This window comes from Delphinapterus leucas, chromosome 6 (assembly GCF_059928025.1).
Source record: "Delphinapterus leucas isolate spDelLeu-1000000601 "Yukka" chromosome 6, BTC_Dleu_Yukka2, whole genome shotgun sequence".
In the NCBI taxonomy this organism is placed as follows: domain Eukaryota; kingdom Metazoa; phylum Chordata; class Mammalia; order Artiodactyla; family Monodontidae; genus Delphinapterus; species Delphinapterus leucas.
In genome coordinates, this window is record NC_143134.1 from 122312574 (window position 1) to 122332222 (window position 19649).

A 19649-nucleotide genomic window follows, 5' to 3' on the forward strand; every position below is an offset into this window, starting at 1 on the left:
GGAAAGGAGAAAGGACCTGGAGATCCTCATGCAATGTTCAAAGGCCAGGGCCCACATCCCAGCTCATGGACCTCCTGCCCTGCCGGGACACACGGGTTCCCACCTCACGGCTTCTGCACCCTGGTCTGGAAGGTCTGGGCAAGACGCCATGGACCTCGGAAACTCAGCTCAGCTCAAGATTTAGGGAGAAAGATCCATGACATCCCACCGGTGGAAGAACCTAGAAAAGCAGGCTGGAGGAGGAGGGGGGCGGGGCGGAAGACCTGTCCGGGAGGGGGGTGCCCTAGCAACCACGCCCACAGCGCAGGCTGCCGTCTTTCGGGGGGTGGGGGAGGTTGCCGTTCTTTTCTCTGGCTGTGAAGTTCAGTAAAGGCTCTTCCCCCCCAAACTGCTAAAGCAAGTGGAGGTGACAAAACATTCCTGCCTGAGGTTTCCGCAAAGGGCGCGACTGTGTTTACCCAAAACTCACGCCACCCGCGTCTGCCCGAAAGCCGGCGCCCTGCCCCTCCCACGCACTTGCTGGAAGGTGGGCGCTTCCCCCGACGCGAGGAGGCCCAGCGGCCCCCCAGAACCCGGTGCTTTCACCGTCGGGAAGGTGCAGCGAGGGGCCGTCCTCCGAGGGCTGTGCTCAGGCGGGCGGCACTGCTGCCGTGCCAGCCGAGCGTGGCCGTGCACTTAGTACCTGGCACGGCCCAGGACGCGGGCTCCTGGAGGTGTGCTCGCCGTGTCCCCTCTACACGACCCTCTCTGCCCACGTGCGCCGTCGGCGCCTGCCTAGAAACGCTGCCAGCAAGTCACAGAAACTGCGGAGACAGGCGCACCTGCAGGGTGAGGGCCAAGGAGCATGCCAACAGGCCCTCAGCAGAGCTTTCTCCTTTCTCCTTTCCGCTCCCTCCCCTCTCAGATGAGGCAACTGAGGCTGGACAGGGTTGTGCCCGCAGCATCTCGGGGCTCACCCCTGGCCCATTCGGGCTGGGCGCTTAGATGGGAAACCAGTAAGCCGTGAAATTAGCTGATCCTCTAAATGGACCCCCTTCCACCTCTCCCCTCCGACAGGGAAGGGGGTGGGCAGACAAGGCCGGTGCCTCCTGGGCCCAAGGCTTGTCTCCCCAGGGGAGGGGACGCCGCCTCTGAGGCCGGCCCTGCTGCCACCAGGCTGTGCAGGAACAGGGAGCAGCGAGGCCTTGCTGCCCACACACCCACGGCCATCACTCACAGTACACCCATCACAAGACACGAAGACCCCCAGAAGGCTCCCCACCACAGACAGAGCCCTGCAGGAAACGAGCGCCCAGCAGCCCCGGGAGGGTGACCATACCGTCCCGGACCTGTCAAAGGGAAGGGGGTGGGAGGAGGGGCGCCAGCTCTGCGGCCATCCCCGTCCTTCTCTAAGGACAGCAAGCGTTCGCCCAGACCGGGGCTGGGAGCTGGGGAGGGATGGGATGGCTGGGTCGGAGGGCGCCTCGGGCCCGAGAAACATGGTGTGGGAGCCAGGCTCAGGCGGGGCGGGGTGGGGGGCGGGGAGGCAGGGCTTCTGGCGGAGGAGAAGACCCCTCCCCAACTCCTGCTTGGAGCCCCGACAGCCAGGCTTGGCCATCATCAAGAGCGTCCACCCCAGCCAGGAGCTGGCCACGAGAGACAAGTGGCTCAACACAGACTCTGAGGCTCACCCCTGGGGACCTCCGGTCTCTCCTGCTCGGGGAAACAACTCACGTGGCCCCAGGGCCCCCCACCCCAGGGAGAGAAGGCGGCCCGTCTCTGGGAGGCAGCTCTGCAACCTCGAATACCACTGTTTATTCTCTCAGAGCACCCGCGGCCGCGAGCGCTGTGCCGGGTGCTGGGTGCACAGTGGGGACACGGCCAGCTCCACTCCCGCCCTCTGGAAGCTCAGCCGGGCAAGGCTTGGGGAGACCCTGGACCAGCCACCAAAACACGCTGCCTGTGGCAGTAGGGAGAGACGTGGGGCTGCGGGAGCGTCCACAGGGACCACAGTGGGCGCGAGGGGTCCGGGAGACACCCCGGCCCCACACAGACCTCTGGCCCCCATACACGAGACGATCAGGAGCCACAGGGGGGCAGGTCGGGCAAGGAACACGCGGGGCCGGGGCGGGCGATAGCCCAGCGGCGATGGGGACGCTGAGGCACGAGCGGGGGCTGCCCCAAGCAGCAGGGACAAGCAGAGCCCACTTTCCAGAGCCACGTCCCTCCTGACCCCCTCGGGCAGTGGGACAACGTCCAGGAGAGGCAGTGCTGGCCAGGGGCGAGCTCGGGGCTGGGAGGGGGCCAGAGCTGGGGCACGTCGCCTGCACCTCCGTCACCTGCACCTTCTGGCCACGGCTGTCCCAGCCCCCCCGGATGGACTCGGGCTGGAAAGAGCGAGAGGGACGGGGGGTGGGGGGCGTGGGTAGCAGGGGGTGATGCGAGGAGGGACCACGGGGCCCGAGGCGCCGGGACAGCTGGGCAGGTCCTGAAATGGGCCACTGCACACAGTGGGTCACAGGCCCGGATGGCGTCAGGGCCAGCGCAGGGACAGCCGCCCTGCCGCGAGGGAGGCCTCGGTCTCCCCACCCGTGACGTGAGCTCTCCAAGTTTCCTTCTGGCTCTGAGACCAGGTGCCAGGCCCAGAGAAAGCTCCAGTGTTAATTAGTTCATGAGCAAATTAGCAAAATGGTCACCGCGTTACTCTGATGAGACAGATGCCAGGACGCATGGCAAAGTCAAGTCTGACACCGAAAGGCTGCTCGCTCCCATCAGATAAACTCCCAGCGGAGCCCGCAGAGGAGGCGCTGGCCTCACTGGGCTCAAAGGGAGCAGGGGGCGGAGCCAGGCACCGCAGGGGCACCTCACAAACCCTGCCAGGCCTCCTGGGTTCCCAGACCACCTGGAGGCGGCTCCCAGACCCCAGACCAGAGCAAAGATGGGGCTCAGCTGGGGCTCTCATAGCCCCTGGGGATGGGCCCCGGGCCCAGCCCAGGACCCCTTCGCCCAGCCTGCCCAACAGCCCCATTCGGCGCCCGCCCAGCCTGCCCCCGCCTTGGTCCCCCGCGTCCACCATCCCCCAGGCGAAGTCCCAGGTCTCGGCCCAGTCCGGGGGCAGCCAGGGACCCCAGGCCTTGAATGGGGCTACTCCCTCCAGGACGTCCTGGCCAGAACTCCTCCCTGGGTGGTCCCGGATCCCGGGTTGCCCCCGGACAAGTCAGACCCTGGGACCGAAGCGGGGGCCCCTCTGCTGCTAAAGACCTTTCAACAGGCTTGGAAGCAGCGTCTGGACGAGGGGTGCTGGGCAGGGCGCGGCACCCACGTCGTCCCCATCGCCTGTCCTCCAGACGAGGAGGCAGGCTCAGGGATGCCATCTCGAACCCGGCACTTCTGCAAGGCCACAGGGCACATCCGGCCTCACTGTCACAGCACGGTCCCGTGACCAGCACGGGTGGGAGCGGGGAAGGAACAGCTGCTTCCTGCCAGCTCGGCCCTAGCCCCGACCACACGGGAATCTGCAGTCCGTCACCGGCTCAGGCAGCGGCCGGACGCCGACCCCTCACCCCGCAGCCTGGGCAAGGCCACCGAGAGCAGCGCGTGGCTCCCAGCCCGGGCCTGGGGACCCTGGGACCACCACCCCCACGCGCCCCCACCCCCCGGGCAGTGAGAGCAGGGGCTTTAGGTAAGAGCCTGGGGGCTCCTGCCACCTCTGCCTCTTGGGGGGTTAAGTGGCCATGAAAAAACCAGCCCGGATCACGGCTGAAAGACCGGACGCGGCACTCAGCACAGCCCGTCCCACCCCGGCTCAACCGCCTTGCCTGGCTCCTTGCCCCCTCTCCAGCCCGGGACCCCGGGAGGCCCCAGAACCTTCTGCCTGCCCTTGGTGGGGCGACAAGGAGCCTCAGTGCATGAGCTGCTTCCCTTCACAGGCCAGGCCCACCAGAGCCCCCCGGGCTGCCCTGCCCAGCTAGACAGATGGCCTGAAACAGCCCACGAGGGAAGTGGCCAGGAGGTGGGCCAGGGCACCAAGGGCTGTCACAGGACCTCCCAAACCATGGCTGTGTGTTTGGGGAGGGCGGGGGGTGGCCACAGTAGGGGCCGCCTGCCACCTGCCCCCGCCAGGGCTCCACCGCGGCTGGTTCTGACCCCAGAGCCACAGGTACCTGCCCTCTCCTGGGATTCAGGCCACAAACGATTACTGGGTTTTTTATTACTTATTCAGCAGAGTGAGTGACGGGTCCCTCTTAACCAATCTTCGGGAAAAATCAAGCCCAGGCCCACGGAGAGAGGGTGGGGGCCAGCCCCCTCCCCTGGGGTCCCACCCTCCCCAGCCCAGCACCCTCCAGACAAAGGCATACACAGTGTCCCCTGAGAGGGCGCAGAGCCCAGAGGAGAATGAGGACGACGATTTATGGAATTCATTTTCCACGGAGCTGGGGGGCTGGGGGCTGGGAGCTGGGCAGATGGGGGGCTGGGAGCTGGCGAGGCGCCGCAGGGCAGGAGCGCCAGAGAGCCAAGAGGGATGGAGAAGGAAAGGAAGTGAAGCCAGAAGAAAAAAGTGCCCGGGGAGGGGCAGCCTGGGGCAGCAGGCACCCCCCGCATGACTAATTAGCTGGTTACTGGCGAATAAGGAGCAGAGGTGCCCTCCAAAACACGAGAGGCCCCAGGGCAGCCCCGACAAGGGAGCCCCATCAAAGCCGCCTGGGCTCTGCAGCCCTCCCAGGCTCTGCGTGGCCTCGGGCATCCACTGCTGGGCCTCAGTTTCCCCAGATGTTCACTGAGACTGGTGGGTTTCAAATCCGGTTCTTAGGCACCCTCATTCAGGTGGGGCGGGGAAGTGGCCCAAAGGGAACACCTCACTCTCCTCGCCTGTCCCTACTGATAGCCTGGGAGACCCGACCCCCAAGGGCCCCCACTCTGCTGCAGACCCTGTTTCCTCCTGGGCCTCACCCCAAACTTCTCCTGCACCAGGAGGTGCTCAAACGCTCCCTGGACTGAACGGGCCCCTCTGCCTTGGAAAGGGGGAGGTGACACAAGGCTTAATGAAAATCCCCCCCAACACGGGGTGTGAGCCTCTCGGCGATTCTAGCTTGGCCCACAAGGCTCCCCCGCACCCCTTCTTTCCTTCCGCTTTTCTAAGCTCTAGGGGATGCTGGGACACGCCCCCCCTTCCCTCCCTGAGCCCGCAGCAGTGAACTGTGAACTGCGGGGCTCCTGGCCCTCTGCCCTCATGCACAGCACGCTTTCACACACAGGCCAGGCTCAGACCTGCCGGCATTCCCAAGGCTGCCACCACCGCCTCGCGGAGACCCCAGCCCTGGCCCAGGCCTGCCCCAGAGCAGCTTGTGTCGGGCAGGGCCAAGCAGTCCTGCCCCATCCTGCTGATGACAAGGGGAGGGAGAGCCTGGGGGCAGCGCTGCTCTACTGAAACAGCACCAAAGGGAAGCCTGGAAACCCAGATTCCTGGAGAATTCTCGTGAACTGGACCTTGTTAGCTTCCGCATACAACACGTCCAGGGTTCCCACAGGGTCAAGTCCAGACCCGGCACAGGCCCTCTGGGGCCAGCCCAGGCTCAGGCCTTGACTTCCCCGCACGAACCCAGAAGTCCCCTTTCACCTCTGGCCCTTTGCAAATGCTGTTCCCCCATCCGTTCCGTTATCTAGACCTGCAGGTTGTTGCCTCTTCCAGGAAGCCTTCCCCCAAGCTCCACCCCAGCCCAGGTTGACGGAGGCCCTTTCACCCTGGACTACAGCTGCCCACGTCCTGCCCGTCGCCCCAACTAGACCCTGAGCCCTCGCCTTACCTCCTGCCTGGAAGTAGCCCCCTGCCCAGCTCACAGCTCATCAGGCCAGGACAGTCTCCAGGTGAGGACACCCAGCCTGGGCTGGGCAGAACTTGGCGGTCTGGGCTCTGACTGACCTGGGAAAGCAGTGACTGTCAGTTCCTTCCTTGGTCGGGGGCAGGGTGGCCAGCGGCAGCCCTCTCAGAAGTGACACACGGCCTCCCACGGGGACCCCTCTGAAGGACACAACCCTCGGGTGGGCAGGCGACCAGGGTCCGTCCACGAAAACACACGCAGGGGTCGCACCTCACTCCCGCCATGCGTCCCGAAGGATCCCCAGGCCACCCACGGCCCGTGCTCCCGCCGGCCTTCCCGTGCTCCCGGGGCACCGTGGATAACTGCGGCCGCCCCCGGCCTCCTCCTCGGCCGTCGCTTCTCCCCGCTGCCCTCGGGCCTGCCACGAGCTGCCGCCACAGTCTCATCCCCTGGTAAGACAGGTCACAGGCTGCCAGGGCCACACTGGTCAACTTACAGAGAAAGCACGACTGACACCCCCTTTTCTAGGAACGTGGGCTCCGCCCTGAGGGTGGCCCTGCTTATTTCTGAAACAGGCCCGCGTCCTGGGACGTTCTGGCTAACAGAAAGCCGACTGCTGCTTGGATGGAGCATTCCCTCCCTAAACGCCGCTCAGGACCGTGTCCACCACTGCATCCCCGGGCCTCAGGGGGCCTGGCGGGCGTGGGGTCGCCAGGGCCTCAGCGGCTCCCGCCCTCCCCTTGACCCAGCCGTCCCGGGCCTGGCACAACTCCTGTGGACAGACCCCCTCCTCCAACCCCACCCCCAGGCCCAGGAGGAAACCGAGGCGGGAAGGGCCTGACGTCACACAGCTGCAGGACAGGGGCTGAGGCGAGACCCAGCTCCGTGCAGGCCTCTCCCCGGCCCCGCAGAGCCCGCTTTTCCCCAGGACGGGGCCGGGGGAGCGGGGAGGAGGGTGCAGGCGTGTCCCGCAGCAGCCGACTCCGGCTGGTTTCCCCTCACGGGGAGCAGGCCCTCCACCAGGGACCTGATCCAAACCCGTCCAACTGCCCCGGACGACCCAGCACCGGGCGACTATCCACTCCAACGCGTTACGCAACCCGGCCCCCAGCGAGTGACTGCAACAGGCCGCTGGGCCGCAGACAAGCAGGCGGAGGCGCAGGGCGGGGGGACTGGGGGCGGATTTTTGCTTTGCTTTGTGTCTCGTTTCTGCTCCCCAGCCCGGCTCGGGCCCTGAGGTTGCTAGGTGGGGAAGGAGGCAGGTGAGGGGGCCCCGGGAGACACCCCCTATCAGGGTCTGGGCTGAGCAGGCCCCGGGCGAGGGGAGGCCTTTCCCGGCCGTGTGGGCACACGTGCCGCCGGCCGAGCTGTGACCCCCCCCCAGTAGGACCCTGATGAGAAAGTCCACCCTCCCCGTCTGAAGCCCAGTGGTGTCTGGTCCAAGAGTCACGAACAGGATCACCCCCGTGCGCCCGGCACACAGGGCCGTCACTTGGGGGCGGGGAGGGCCCCACTCCCCCCCAGCCTCCTCTGTGCACAGGGTCCCCTCCCTCGTCAGCAGGGCTGGGGGACGGGCTTGAAGAGGAGCCCGCCGTGGGCACCCTCGCGCCCCGTGGCCCGCCCACCCACCAGGGATCTTTTCTCACGCCCAGATGGTGAGCCCAGCCCGAGGCCAGACCCGGGGACCCCAGACCCCGCCACCACGTGCTCCGTCTTCCCAGCATGAGCCAGGCCGTTCCCCCCCACCCTACAGAGACCCAGCGAGGCAGCACCTTATTCTCTCCATTTCAGTGATGAAGAAACCAAGGCTCGGAGTGCTTGAGTAACTTGTGGCCCCCTGCTCCCCAGTGGGGGCACCCCCAAAAGCCTGACGCTGTGCCACCCACCCGGGACCAGCCCCACAGGGTTGGGGCAGGGAAGCTGGACGAGGGTGGGTCGGCCTCCCGAGAAGGCCCCTAGCCCGTCCCAGACCGCCTGGGGTGGCAGGGAAGGAGCAGAGGCCAGCAGGGTTCATGCTTCCCCGGCCACCAGGAAAAGGAGGCCTGGTCTGGGACAGCCTGAGCCCGGCTCCCACAGCGAGAGCTCTGGTGGGCCCCGCTCTGGCTCCCCGTGGGGACACAACCCTGCCTCCTCTCTTCGGAGGCATCCAGGTCCAGCAGCCATCCCAGACCTCGTCCCCCAAACCCGGCTGTGGTCAAACCACCCCCCCCAAGGGCTTATCTGACACCCTTAGGCTGACACCCTTATCTGACACCCTCACAGCCTCTGCTCCCCTGGGACCAGGGAGCCACAAAGCTTTCCAAAGAATGCAGACTCCAGGGCAGGGCAGAGCCAGGGCCCTGGGAGGAATTCCCCGCACAGCTGCAGGTTGCACAACGGGCCAGGTCTCTACCTGCCTCTGCAGTGTTGCAAGGACCCACCGCCCTTCAGGCTGGAGAACAGAGCGAGGGCAGAGGCCGGTGCTTCCCCCACCCTCAGGGGGGCAGGGTCCGGGCCTCCCAGACCTCGCAGCACTCAGCCCTGGCCACAGAGGACGCCTTGCAAACCTCTCTGCAGGTAGCCGCCACCCCATCCCTCCTCTCGGGCTCTGCTGGCCCCCGAACTCTGGGCCTGTGCCTCTCCCTTCCCACCCCACCCGAGAGGTGAGGCCCAAACAAGCGAAGATTAACCAAAACTGACAAGCAGTGATTCCCAAGGCTGTGGCTGAGCCACGAGCACCGTTCACCTTCCCAGCCTCCCGAGGGCAGATCAGGAAACTGAGACTGGGGCGGGGTGGGGGGAGGTGCCCGACATCTTCCTGACCCCGGATGACGGTCCGGCTGGTCTTCACCATCTGTCTTTCAGTTGCCAGGGCTCCCTGCCCCCTACAAGTCAGACTGGCCGCCTGGCCCAGCTGCGGAGCTCAGATGCCCAGACCGCCAGGCACCGCTCACCCTGACCCTGGGGACCCACAGCACAGAGCCTGGGACCTGGGCCTGCACTTCCCCAGGTGAGGATGGACTCCGGGGCAGAAAGAGGCAGAGGGGATCCAGGCACAGGGGAGGGCTCCTGCCTGCAGGGAGGGGGTGGCCCGGCCCCAGCCCCACCCTGAACCCCAAAGGCCAACCTGGGCAGGAGAAAGGATGCACGGCCCTCCTGCAATCACGGGTCCCGGGCACTCCTGGAACAGATGCCCTGCTCACGCAGCTTCCTGAGAGCAGGGGAGCCAGTCTCTGGGGGGTCCCTCTGGCCCAAACACCCCACAACACTGAAGCAGGGTCCCCAACTACCAGTGGAGACTTGCTAGTGGCCTCAGTCCCTACATGCCCACGCCCATCGCCGGCCCTGGAAGGCCCACGGGCACTGGCAGGGAAGTCAGCGTGCAAAGGTCTGCAGGACGGGAGCCACGGATCAAGGACTCGGAATCATCACCTGAGGAGCGTGGAGGGCCAGGGACATGGGGCCAGGTCTGACCCAGACCAACAACAGAGCTCCTTAAGATTTAAATCTCCTGGGAAGACACACACACACACACACACACACACACACACACACACACACACACACACACGGAGTTACAGGAAGGATACCGGGGAGCACCTGGCCCAGATGATACCTGCACATCAGTGTCACCCAGGGGCTGCTGAAAAGCCCCAGTGCCCAGGCCCGGCCCCCAAGGCTGCTGATCTAATTGGTCCAGGGCGTGGCCTGGACACCAGCAGTTCTGAAGGCTCCCTGCTTTCAAAGGAGGGCAAGGCAGGGAGGGTTCGGGTTAGGGTTAGGGCAGCCAGGGTGAGAAGCTCCGACCGGGTCACTTTCACAAATCCCTCAGGCCTTCTCCCGCCAGCCTGTTCAAGGAGGGGGGATGCAGGGTAACCGGCGGCGGCATCGGCGAACAATTCTGGAGGAGTGATGATGACCACGGACACGGCCTCGCCATTCAGCTCCTGGTGACAGAGCTCAATCCCAGTAGCCGCGGACGCCGGCAGGCCCAGGACGGCAACGGCGTGGCACACACCTCTCCTGCCCCTGATCTCCCTGCTCGCCATCACTGCACCTCTCCGAGGCCCCAGAACTTCTCCCGCTGAGCCCCTGGCGGCCACGACCAGTCAGTCAGAGAGGCCTGCGGGCTGGGGCCTGCGGGCTGGGGCAGACCTGAGTCCCTGCTCCAGGGGCCTGGTGACCTCTGCTCCCCGAGACAGCACCTCTTGCTCTCCCAACCCCATTCCCTGCAGCACCTGTGGAACACTGCCCCGAACTGCAGACACAGCTTTCTAAAAGCACCCTCAGCGTGGCTCGGAGATGTGTTTGGAGCTGTCCATGAGTCTTTCCAACATCACCAGGGAGACGTCAGGCATGCCAAGTCACAGATGGCTCGGCTCGCCAAACAGGTACACCTAGCCCTAGAAACAAACCACCTTCTAAAGGGACCGGAAGGCTTCAGGGAGGAATGGCCCCTTCCCTTCCCGAGGCCTGGTATCACTGCCCAGAGGGCACCTCAGCCCTCCTGCCCTGGGAAGGGGTTGGCGGGAGGGCAGGCAACCCGCTGGTCTGGAGTAGGAGGGCTGTATCCAGGCCACCACCTTCAGGAGGACCGGAAGGCCCAGATGGACACACTGGGGACACACAGGTTCCAAGAAGCTGACAGGGCATCACTTGGTAGAGTCTGAATTCTTTTGAACACAAGGGAAGGTTTGCTGAAACAGGGGAATGTCCAGGGCGGCCACGCGAAGGGAGACCAGCCTAACGCCCCACATGTACACACACGGCAGCACGAACACACGCACACACACACGTGCCCACTTGCACACATGCAGCCCAGGCCGCCAGATCCCCCTCCACTTCTGTCCACCAGGCCCAGGCCTCCCACACCCAGGGCTGTCAGAAATTCCACCTTCTGGGGACCTTCGTGAGTACAATTCCAGCAGCCTTTAAATCCGCCTAAGAAAATAAACATGCCCTCTCCCCAGCAGAGCCGGCTCAGGCCAGGGTCTGCCCTCGTCGCCTCGGGCCCCAGAATCCTGGCTGTGGGCCCACCCCTCCCCGCCACCAGTGCCAAAGGGGGATCCAACTCGGCAGACCCTGGAGGACCCCGGCCAGTCCACTCACCCTCCCAGCCCACGCACCCGGGGCCCAGCCCGACGGCACGGGGAGAACCCAGGGCGCGAACTGCCCTCTGCCTCCCCGGGTGCAACCAGTGCCCACGCTAGGAAGTGGGGGTCCCGTCCCCCAGGAGACAAGGAAGATGGGGGAGACCGCGCAGAGACCCGCTGCCCTGGGCCGGGGAAGATGAGCAGATGGGGCCGACGTGCCCAAGGCGCTGCAGCCCACGCAGCTGCCCCCGACCCCCGGGATGCGCAAATGGAGCGGGCACCTCGCTCTCCCAGAGGACCGCGCCCCTCTCTGCGCCCCATACAACGTGCAGGGGACGCTAAGGACCGACGTGGAGCCACTCCCCGTGCTGGCGCCGCACTCGGCCCCTCAGTCGACCCCACGACACCCGCACCCTGACTCTGTTTCGCAGGGGAGACCGCCGCCGAGTCAGGAGGTAGCTGCAGGACGTGGCTGGGGCACGCGGCCCCCAGCGCCCGCCGGCAGCCGGGGATCAGCGCCGGCCCCACCAAAGGAAAACAAGGGAGGCCCAGCAGAGGGTGGCTGGAGGCTGGGTGGTCCAGACACTTAGCCTCGCACGGTCTGCTCTGGGCGCGCAGCCACCTCTGCCCGCTGCTGGGCAGAGGCGAGGTGGGGAGGGGCAGGGCGGTGCTGCCAAGCCCTGGGCCGCCCGTCTGTAGGCCCGGAGTGGGACCCCTGCACCCTCCCTGGTGCCCAAGACGCACCCGCGGGCCCTGATGCACCCCAGGTGGGCCCTGGCGAGCGGCCACCAGGCCTGGCTGGATCCCCCAGCCCAACGCCGCTGGGGTGTCCAACCCTCCCGTCAGGAGTGGCAGGGTCCATCCACGTCTAGGCTGCCCCACGGCCCGGGAGGCCTGGGGGCGGCTCACCTGCCCCCTGCCTCGCCACGTTCCCATCACACACCTGGGCAGGCCCAAAGCCCACTGCAGCCCTGGGACCAGGCCCTCGATCCCTCGGCCCTCAAGCCCAGAACACTGTCCCCTGGCTGCACCCAAGCCCCTCACACATCACTCCTGGGACCCTCCTGCGGGGCCATCAGGGCTCCAACTCCCCACAAATCAGGCCTCCTGACCAACAGGAAGCCAGACCTCAGCCCCCCAGGCTCTCCCCGTCCTGACACACGTGCACACCTGCACACTTACACATGGGCACACAGAGACCAGAATCCACCCCCCCCACCCCGCCACATACAGACCAGAACGACGCCACCAACACACGCCAGCCACACACAGCCCGCCCCCAAGAGGCCAGGCCCACAGCCTCTGCGTGGCCGCCACAGACCTCCCCGAGGCCCCCGCGCACCCACTCTCACAGACCCCACTGGGCGCTGTTCACCTCTCATTTGATGCTTAAAAATTCATTCACGGCTCCAGATTGGCTATTACACCTCGGCTTTAATTAAAGAGGGCCGCAGAACGGCATTTTAAACAGCAGTGTCATTTTCTAATTGACAAGGCTCCATCATCAAAAAAAAAAAATACTCAGACGGGTCTGAAACGGAGCCGGCGCCCCTCCTCCACCCTCTCGGAGCAGGCGACGAAGGTTCAGCTTCAATTTTTAATCCGCTGATGAAATATTCACAGGCCAGGGAGGGGATCACGTTTCCCAAGAGTAGGATCCCTGGCCTCTCCAGGGGCTCCCCGAGCTGGGAGGACACCGAGTTTGGGGTGATGAGGTGAAGGCGGGGGCTGGACACCTGCCCGCCCCGCAGCCAGCACCCTGTCGCCGCCTGGGTCCACAGGCTCTCCCCTCCCCTGCGCCCTGCCCTGGGTGCATCACAAACTCCACTGCTGGGGGTTGGGGGCCTCCGGGGGGTGACTCCTTGGAGGGGGACACAGGGGCCCAAGGTCACCAGCAATGTCCCCCCAGGCCTCCTGGTCCCAGCCCTGCCATGTCTGGACCTCCAGTGCCAGTCCAACCTGCTCCAGGAGAACCAGCTCTGTCCCCAGCACTGTCGTTTCCTAAGTGAAACGTCAGAGGCCCAGCCCCCGACGCCAGCATTTCCTCATGATCAGGCATTTATACCTCAAGGCTGCAAACGCTTCTCGTGATGGTTAAGTCGGCTGCCCCCCGTTTTACAGGCGGGGATACTAAAGCGGAGCGGAGAGGTCCCGGCCGCCCTCCCAGGGCGTCTGCCCACCCTCACCGAGGAGCACGGGAACGGCCAGGTGAGAGGGGCATGTGACACTCGGCCTCCGGCGGTGGCAGCGCAGCCCCTGCCCCCTCACGGAGCGCACAGTACAGATGAAGAGGCAGAGCCGGCGAGAGGGGCCCCAGGACTCAGCTCCCCGGAACGCGTCCCCGCGTGCAGTGGGGTGGGCGAGGACCCCGGCCCACCTCCTTCCCACCTGCCTCCGAAGAGAGGGTGAAAACATTCCAGATGAGCAGCCCCCTGGGTGGGAGGGGTGGTGAACCAGGCCGCCATGCCCGGCCGGGCACCGAGGCCAAGGTCCTTCAATTTCCTGTGCAGGCCACACGGTGAGCACGGCCAGAGGACACATCCGTGGGCCTGGCATCATCCATCCTGGGCAGTTGGCCGGCGGCCCGCTGTGCCCTCCGCAGGGGAAGACCCTGGACGGAAACTACGGGCCTCTGAGGAGGATGACCCCGCCACAGGCAGCCCCAGGGAACCCCCAGCCGCTGACCCGCCACCCGTGGGCCTCTTCAGCACCAGCTGCGAGACCAGGATGGCCAGCCTCCTCTACAGATGCGGGAACTGAGGCTCAGAGGAGCCGGGGGTCTCTAACGCCAGTAGTGTGTTTGGCCCTCCACCCTGCAGTGCCAGCGCCCCCAGCGCTCTAGAAGGCCCATCCCCCCCACCTCCCCCTCCCTCCCCAACCCCTGCAGCACCGTGGCAGCTTCCACGCATCCTGCCGAGCGAGCCTGACACTGACCAGCTGCCCAGCCGGCCTGGACAGGTCGTTTAATCAAAGCCTGCGATCAGCACAGCCTCTCCTGAGATCACTGGGCAGATGCACCCGCCCAGCCATCTGGCGCAGCCACTCTTTCTGACCCTGGACCCACGCGTACCCCAGACAGAGGCGTGAGTCCAGGGCCCGGGGAAGGGGCCCAGCAGTGCAGGAGGGGGACAGTGTTACGGGCAGAACGCTGGTATGTGCCGTCAGCCAGCCGCCAGCTGTGTCCCTGCCCGACCCCCCGAGCCAGCCACACTGCCCGCCTCTGAGCAGCCGTCCTGGGTGGGCACGGCCCAGGAGCTCGGCCCTGGGGGACCACGTGCAGAGCTGTGATCGTTGGGTTTACACCCTAGATACACACTCAAAGCGAATATGGCCAAATTCTCAGACACGGAGATACAGACAGCCTCAGGGGGGACCGAAGACCCAGACAGCCCAGCATGGGGCCTCCGATGTCGTCAGCCCAGCCCACCCGCGCTCACCTAGACTCTGGTCCCCGTCCCCTAATGCTCCCTGCACATAATGAGCCCCAGGGACCGAGAGGCCGCGGGCCCCAGCCCACCCCCTGTGGCCACCACCCCGCCCCCGCCAGCTGCAGCAGCCCGACACCAAGAGACACGGCCCGCTCGGTCCCACAGACCCTGAGACATCAAACCTCATGTGGGCATCGGGCCACCCGTGGCCCCCAGGTCAGGTCCCGGCCCACCAGCACACAGCCCACCAGAGGAGGCTGCTTCTCCCTCACCCCCTCCCTGGCCAGGCTCCTCAACCCCGACACACCAGCCCCCAACTTCAGAGCCCCCCCGGGGCAGACAGGCCAGTCCCTGTCTGCTCTCTCCTGCCCCATCAGGGATGCCCCCCCACTCCCCACTCACCAAGCCCACCAAGCCCTCCACCCCGGCCGGGTCACTCCCTGCCCAGAGCTGCCCAAGCAGGCATCCGGGCAGGGGATCACAGGCGGGGGCAGGCAGCAGCCCCAGGCCCGGCCAACCCCCTCTCCCGGGAGGGCCTCCATGCGGGCCCTCCTGGGCTGGGGCAGCACTCAGGGGACCCCCATCCCCACCACGAGTCCAGGGGCAGTGCAGGTCCCTGCCTGGTGGCGGCGCGACACCAAACATCACCCACCACTTCAGCACAGGCGCTCCCTTCACCGCCTGCGACACAACTGGGTCTCCGACACGCCTGCCCCTCCCCGGAGCCTCTCTGCCCAGTGGCGCCACACCACAGCTCCCACTGGTGCTGGGCGGAGCTGGTGTCCGGGGCGCTCCTGGAGGCCGGGGGGCCAGTGTTTGGGCACCACGCTCAGAATTCTACTCTCACTCGGGGGCTGTGAGCCCCCCACCCGGGTCCCAGCTGCCCCCCGCCCCAGCATCCAGCATCCCTGGGAGGCATCCTGGTGGGACTGGACACCTGACAGCGGATGGACCCCAGGACAGGGCGAGGGTCTGGATGTGCAGGAGCGGCCCATCTCAGGAAGACAGGTGAGCACCGGGGTCAGGGGGTGTCCCACAGGCAAGAAGGGATCAACAGTCCCCGATATCAGCACATGGCTCCCCAGCCATGACCAAGCCTGACCTGCAGCAGGGCGCTCCCACGACCGCCCTGAGCTCAGATAGCACCCTCACTCCCACGGGGAGCTCACTGCCGAGCACCCACCCCTCCACGGATGCTGTGCTCCCCGCACCAGCAAACGCCGCTCTGACTGCCCTACCGCCTGTTCCCACCCTCGAGCCCCTGCTCATGCTGACCAAATGCTGCACCGAGAACATTCCACGCTCTGACCACAGGCCCCAGATTCCCAAATCTCTCTCCCAAGACTGGACGTCAGCGTCCCCGGCTCTTCCAATCTCCATGTGGCCCTGTGTGGCCTCACTGACCACTCGGGACTCCGGCCTCTTCCCCCGCCAAGCCCCCCACAAACAGCACCACCTCTCACCAAACCTCACGGGCACCCCAATTCCCAGAGCCCCCAGCCCTGGCCTGCTGGGTGTGGCTTTAACTGCAGCCCAGACCCACCCACTTCCCCATCCCCACAGCCGCCACCTCCTCAGGGACTGAGGACCCCACCCCTGCCCCTGGGCCTGGTCTCACCAGCGGCCAGGGCTTCCCTCCCCTGTGGGACAGGCCCAGAGCCCCACTGGAGCCCACGTGGCTCTGCCTTTCCCGGCACTACCCCTGTCCCACCTGTCCGCCATCCAACACCAGCCTCTGCGCTGACCTGCCCAGGTCAGGCTCACTCCCACCTCAGGGCCTTTGCACATGCTGCCCCTGCGGCTGGGAAAGCTCTTCCTTCCCGTCTCTGCCTGGCTGCCTCTTCTCGTCCTACAGCCTCACCTCAAGCGTCATCCCACGTACCCAGGACTCGGCCATTATCACCGCAGGCCCCGTGCTCCTCTGGACGTGGGGGTGTGGAGGTCAGAGGCGAGCCCGGCTCTGAGCAGCTAGGCCACGGAAGGCTCCTCCAGGGCCCTCCCGCTCAGCAGACGCACCGACACTGTGACGGCCACCCCCCCGCCCCCCAGCTCCCCTCCATCCGGGCGGAGGGCGCGCTGTCTGCCCCTGGGACGATGGAGGCACCAGCCTCTGCTGGGGGGTGCAGACAAATGCAGGCTGACCACCCTGAGACCGCAGTTAATCTCGGTCAAAAGCGTGGCAGGGGGCGGGGTGTCCTCCACCCAGTGATTTGCATTTTTATTAAATCACACAGAAAACTTAGACACATTATTGCCTCCCTCAGCCTTTAACTCCTTCTCTGCCCTGCACTGCACACAGCCACTCCGCGGTCTGTCCCAGGGCGACACCCAGGCTCCCGCCCCACCGCCACTTGCCTGTCGCCCCCCCAGCGCCGGCCCCTGACCCTCCCCACAGCCAGCCAGGGCTCCTCTTCACAGTACAGGACAGGGCCCTCCCCGCAGCACAGAGCCCTCCCCCGCAGCACAGAGCCCTCCCCACCAGTACAGAGCCCTCCCCCCCAGCACAGGACCCTTCCCCCCCAGCACAGGACCCTCCCCCCCCAGCACAGAGCCCTCCCCCACAGCACAGAGCCCTCCCCACCAGGACAGGACCCTCCCCCCCCAGCACAGGGCCCTCTCCCCCCAACACAGGACCCTCCCCCCCCAGCACAGAGCCCTCCCCCCCAGCACAGGACCCTCCCCCGCAGCACAGGACCCTCCCCCCCAGCACAGGACCCTCCCCCACAGGACAGGACCCTCCCCCCCCAGCACAGAGCCCTCCCCACCAGCACAGGACCCTCCCCACCAGCACAGGACCCTCCCCCCCCAGCACAGGACCCTCCCCACCAGCACAGGGCCCTCCCCCCCCAGCACAGGGCCCTCCCCACCAGCACAGGGCCCTCCCCACCAGCACAGGACCCTCCCCCCCAGCACAGGACCCTCCCCCCCCAGCACAGAGCCCTCCCCCCCAGCACAGGGCCCTCCCCACCAGCACCGGGCCCTCCCCCCCCAGCACAGGGCCCTCTCCCCCAGCACAGGGCCCTCCCCCCCCAGCACAGGACCCTCCCCCCCCAGCACAGAGCCCTCCCCCACAGCACAGAGCCCTCCCCCCCAGCACAGGGCCCTCCCCCCCAGCACAGGGCCCTCCCCCCCCAGCACAGGGCCCTCCCCCCCAGCACAGGGCCCTCCCCACCAGCACAGGACCCTCCCCCCCAGCACAGGACCCTCCCCCCAGCACAGGACCCTCCCCCCCAGCACAGGGCCCTCCCCCCCAGCACAGAGCCCTCCCCCCCAGCACAGGGCCCTCCCCCCCAGCACAGAGCCCTCCCCCGCAGCACAGGACCCTCCCCACCAGCACAGGACCCTCCCCCCCAGCACAGGACCCTCCCCCACAGCACAGAGCCCTCCCCACCAGTACAGGGCCCTCCCCCCCAGCACAGAGCCCTCCCCGCAGCACAGGTCTCTCCCCCACAGCACAGAGCCCTCCCCCACAGCACAGAGCCCTCCCCACCAGCACAGGACCCTCCGCCCCCCAGCACAGAGCCCTCCCCCACAGCACAGAACCCTCCCCACCAGCACAGGACCCTGCGCCCCCCAGCACAGAGCCCTCCCCCACAGCACAGAGCCCTCCCCACCAGTACAGGACCCTACCCCCCCAGCACAGGGCCCTCTTCCCCAGCACAGGGCCCTCCCCCGCCAACACAGAGCCCTCCCCACCAGCACAGGACCCTCCCCCCCCAGCACAGAGCCCTCCCCGCAGCACAAGACCCTGGCCCCCAGTACAGGACCCTCCCCCCCCAGCACAGGGCCCTCCCCCCCCAGCACAGAGCCCTCCCCCCCAGCACAGGCCCTCCCCGCAGCACAAGACCCTCACCCCCAGTACAGGACCCTCCACCCCCAGCACAGGGCCCTCCCCCCCCAGCACAGAGCCCTCCCCCCCAGCACAGAGCCCTCCCCTCCAGCACAAGGCCCTCCCCACCAGCACAGGGCCCTCCCCCCCCAGCACAGAGCCCTCCCCCCCCCAGCACAGGGCCCTCCCCACCAGCACAGGACCCTACCCACCCCAGCACAGGGCCCTCCCCACCAGCACAGGACCCTACCCACCCCAGCACAGGGCCCTCCCCACCAGCACAGGACCCTCCCCCCCAGCACAGGACCCTACTCCCCCAGCACAGGACCCTACCCCCCCCAGCACAGGGCCCTCCCCCCCAGCACAGGGCCCTCCCCACCAGCACAGGGCCCTCCCCCCCCAGCACAGGGCCCTCTCCCCCAGCACAGGGCCCTCCCCCCCCAGCACAGAGCCCTCCCCACCAGCACAGGACCCTCCCCCCTCCAGCACAGGGCCCTCCCCCCCAGCACAGAGCCCTCCCCACCAGCACAGGGCCCTCCCCCCCCAGCACAGGGCCCTCCCCCCCAGCACAGGGTCCTCCCCCCCCAGCACAGGACCCTACCCCCCCAGCACAGGACCCTACCCCCCCCAGCACAGGGCCCTCTCCCCCAGCACAGGGCCCTCCCCCATAGCCAAGGTCCTCTCCCAGGGCCCAGCTCTGGCCAGTGCAGCCAAGAGGCAGTACCTCCCCCGCCTCCCACAGTGGCCTTGAGTCAGGCAAAGCACCTCGCCCTTGGACCTGTTTTCCCCCCTATGACATGGGGTCTCGCAGGCCCAGCTATGACCCCACCCTGACACCGTCCCAATGGGGAGGCCCCGAGACCTCCCACCACCCCAGGCTCCGCAAGCCTGCGGGGAGGCGGCAGGGGGCGGGGCAGCGGCAGTGGGGGCTCGTCCCTGGGCAGCCCAGCCCTGCCCCCAGCCGCCTTCTTCCTTCACCCCCTGCGCTGAAGGCCTGGGGAGGGGGCGCCAGGAGTTGGGCAGGTCCCACAGCCCCTGGGAACCCCGAAGCCCCAGCGTGCGTGCCCCCGTCAGGGGACAGACAGGAGCCCTGCCAGCTAATCGCCTGCAGGATGCACAGGGCCTCAGGAGGAAAGAACAGGCTCAGGTGGCCAAGGGTGACAGTGGGGGGAACCAAGGCCACGGCAGCCCGGGGGTCCACGGGGGCGACACCCACGCGAGACCGGAAGGAGCAACGGTGGCTGCAGGGCGACCCGGGGAAGGGCACTCCGAGGCAGGAACAGCATGTGCAAAGGCTGTGAGCAGGGGAAGGGCTGGGAACATTCTAGCAACAGGAAGCAGATCGGTACAGCTGGTCCCCCGGGGGGAAGAAATGAGAGACAGGCCCGGGGCTGGGACTTCACCCTGAGGACCACGGCAGCGTGGGAGGGGCATAAAGACCACAGCGTGATCAGGGTCAAGTGCTTCAGAACGAGTGAGCAAAAAAGCACCTCAAGGAGACGCTGTGTGGCCCGACGCCATC

The 19649-nt window shown here is 67.0% G+C and overlaps 2 protein-coding genes across 10 annotated transcripts in view; one reads left to right on the top strand and one right to left on the bottom strand.

Moving 5' to 3' along the window:
• RXRA (retinoid X receptor alpha) overlaps window positions 1-19649 on the bottom strand; it is a 99917-nt gene that overhangs the window by 60722 nt on the left and 19546 nt on the right. The gene's annotated exons all lie outside the window — the stretch shown is intronic.
• Window positions 4382-16708, top strand: LOC111177073 (uncharacterized). Of its 7 annotated transcripts, XR_016393680.1 has the most exons (10): window positions 4382-5844; window positions 6374-8354; window positions 8643-8787; window positions 9610-9885; window positions 10013-10168; window positions 10633-12452; window positions 12992-13078; window positions 13381-13953; window positions 14179-15306; window positions 16154-16704. XR_016393680.1 is itself a non-coding variant. In XM_089913956.1 (9 exons), the coding sequence occupies exons 5-7, from the start codon at window positions 11131-11133 to the stop codon at window positions 13390-13392; spliced, it is 294 nt and encodes a 97-aa protein (XP_089770082.1). In that variant the 5' UTR covers window positions 4382-5844; window positions 6374-8354; window positions 8643-8787; window positions 9610-10168; window positions 10633-11130; the 3' UTR covers window positions 13393-13953; window positions 14179-15306; window positions 16154-16708. The 7 variants fall into 7 exon arrangements, 2 of the variants coding, with proteins under 2 accessions (XP_089770082.1, XP_089770081.1); XR_016393682.1 differs by having other exon boundaries at window positions 9610-10168; window positions 10751-12452; window positions 16154-16706; XR_016393683.1 differs by lacking the exon at window positions 9610-9885 and having other exon boundaries at window positions 16154-16706.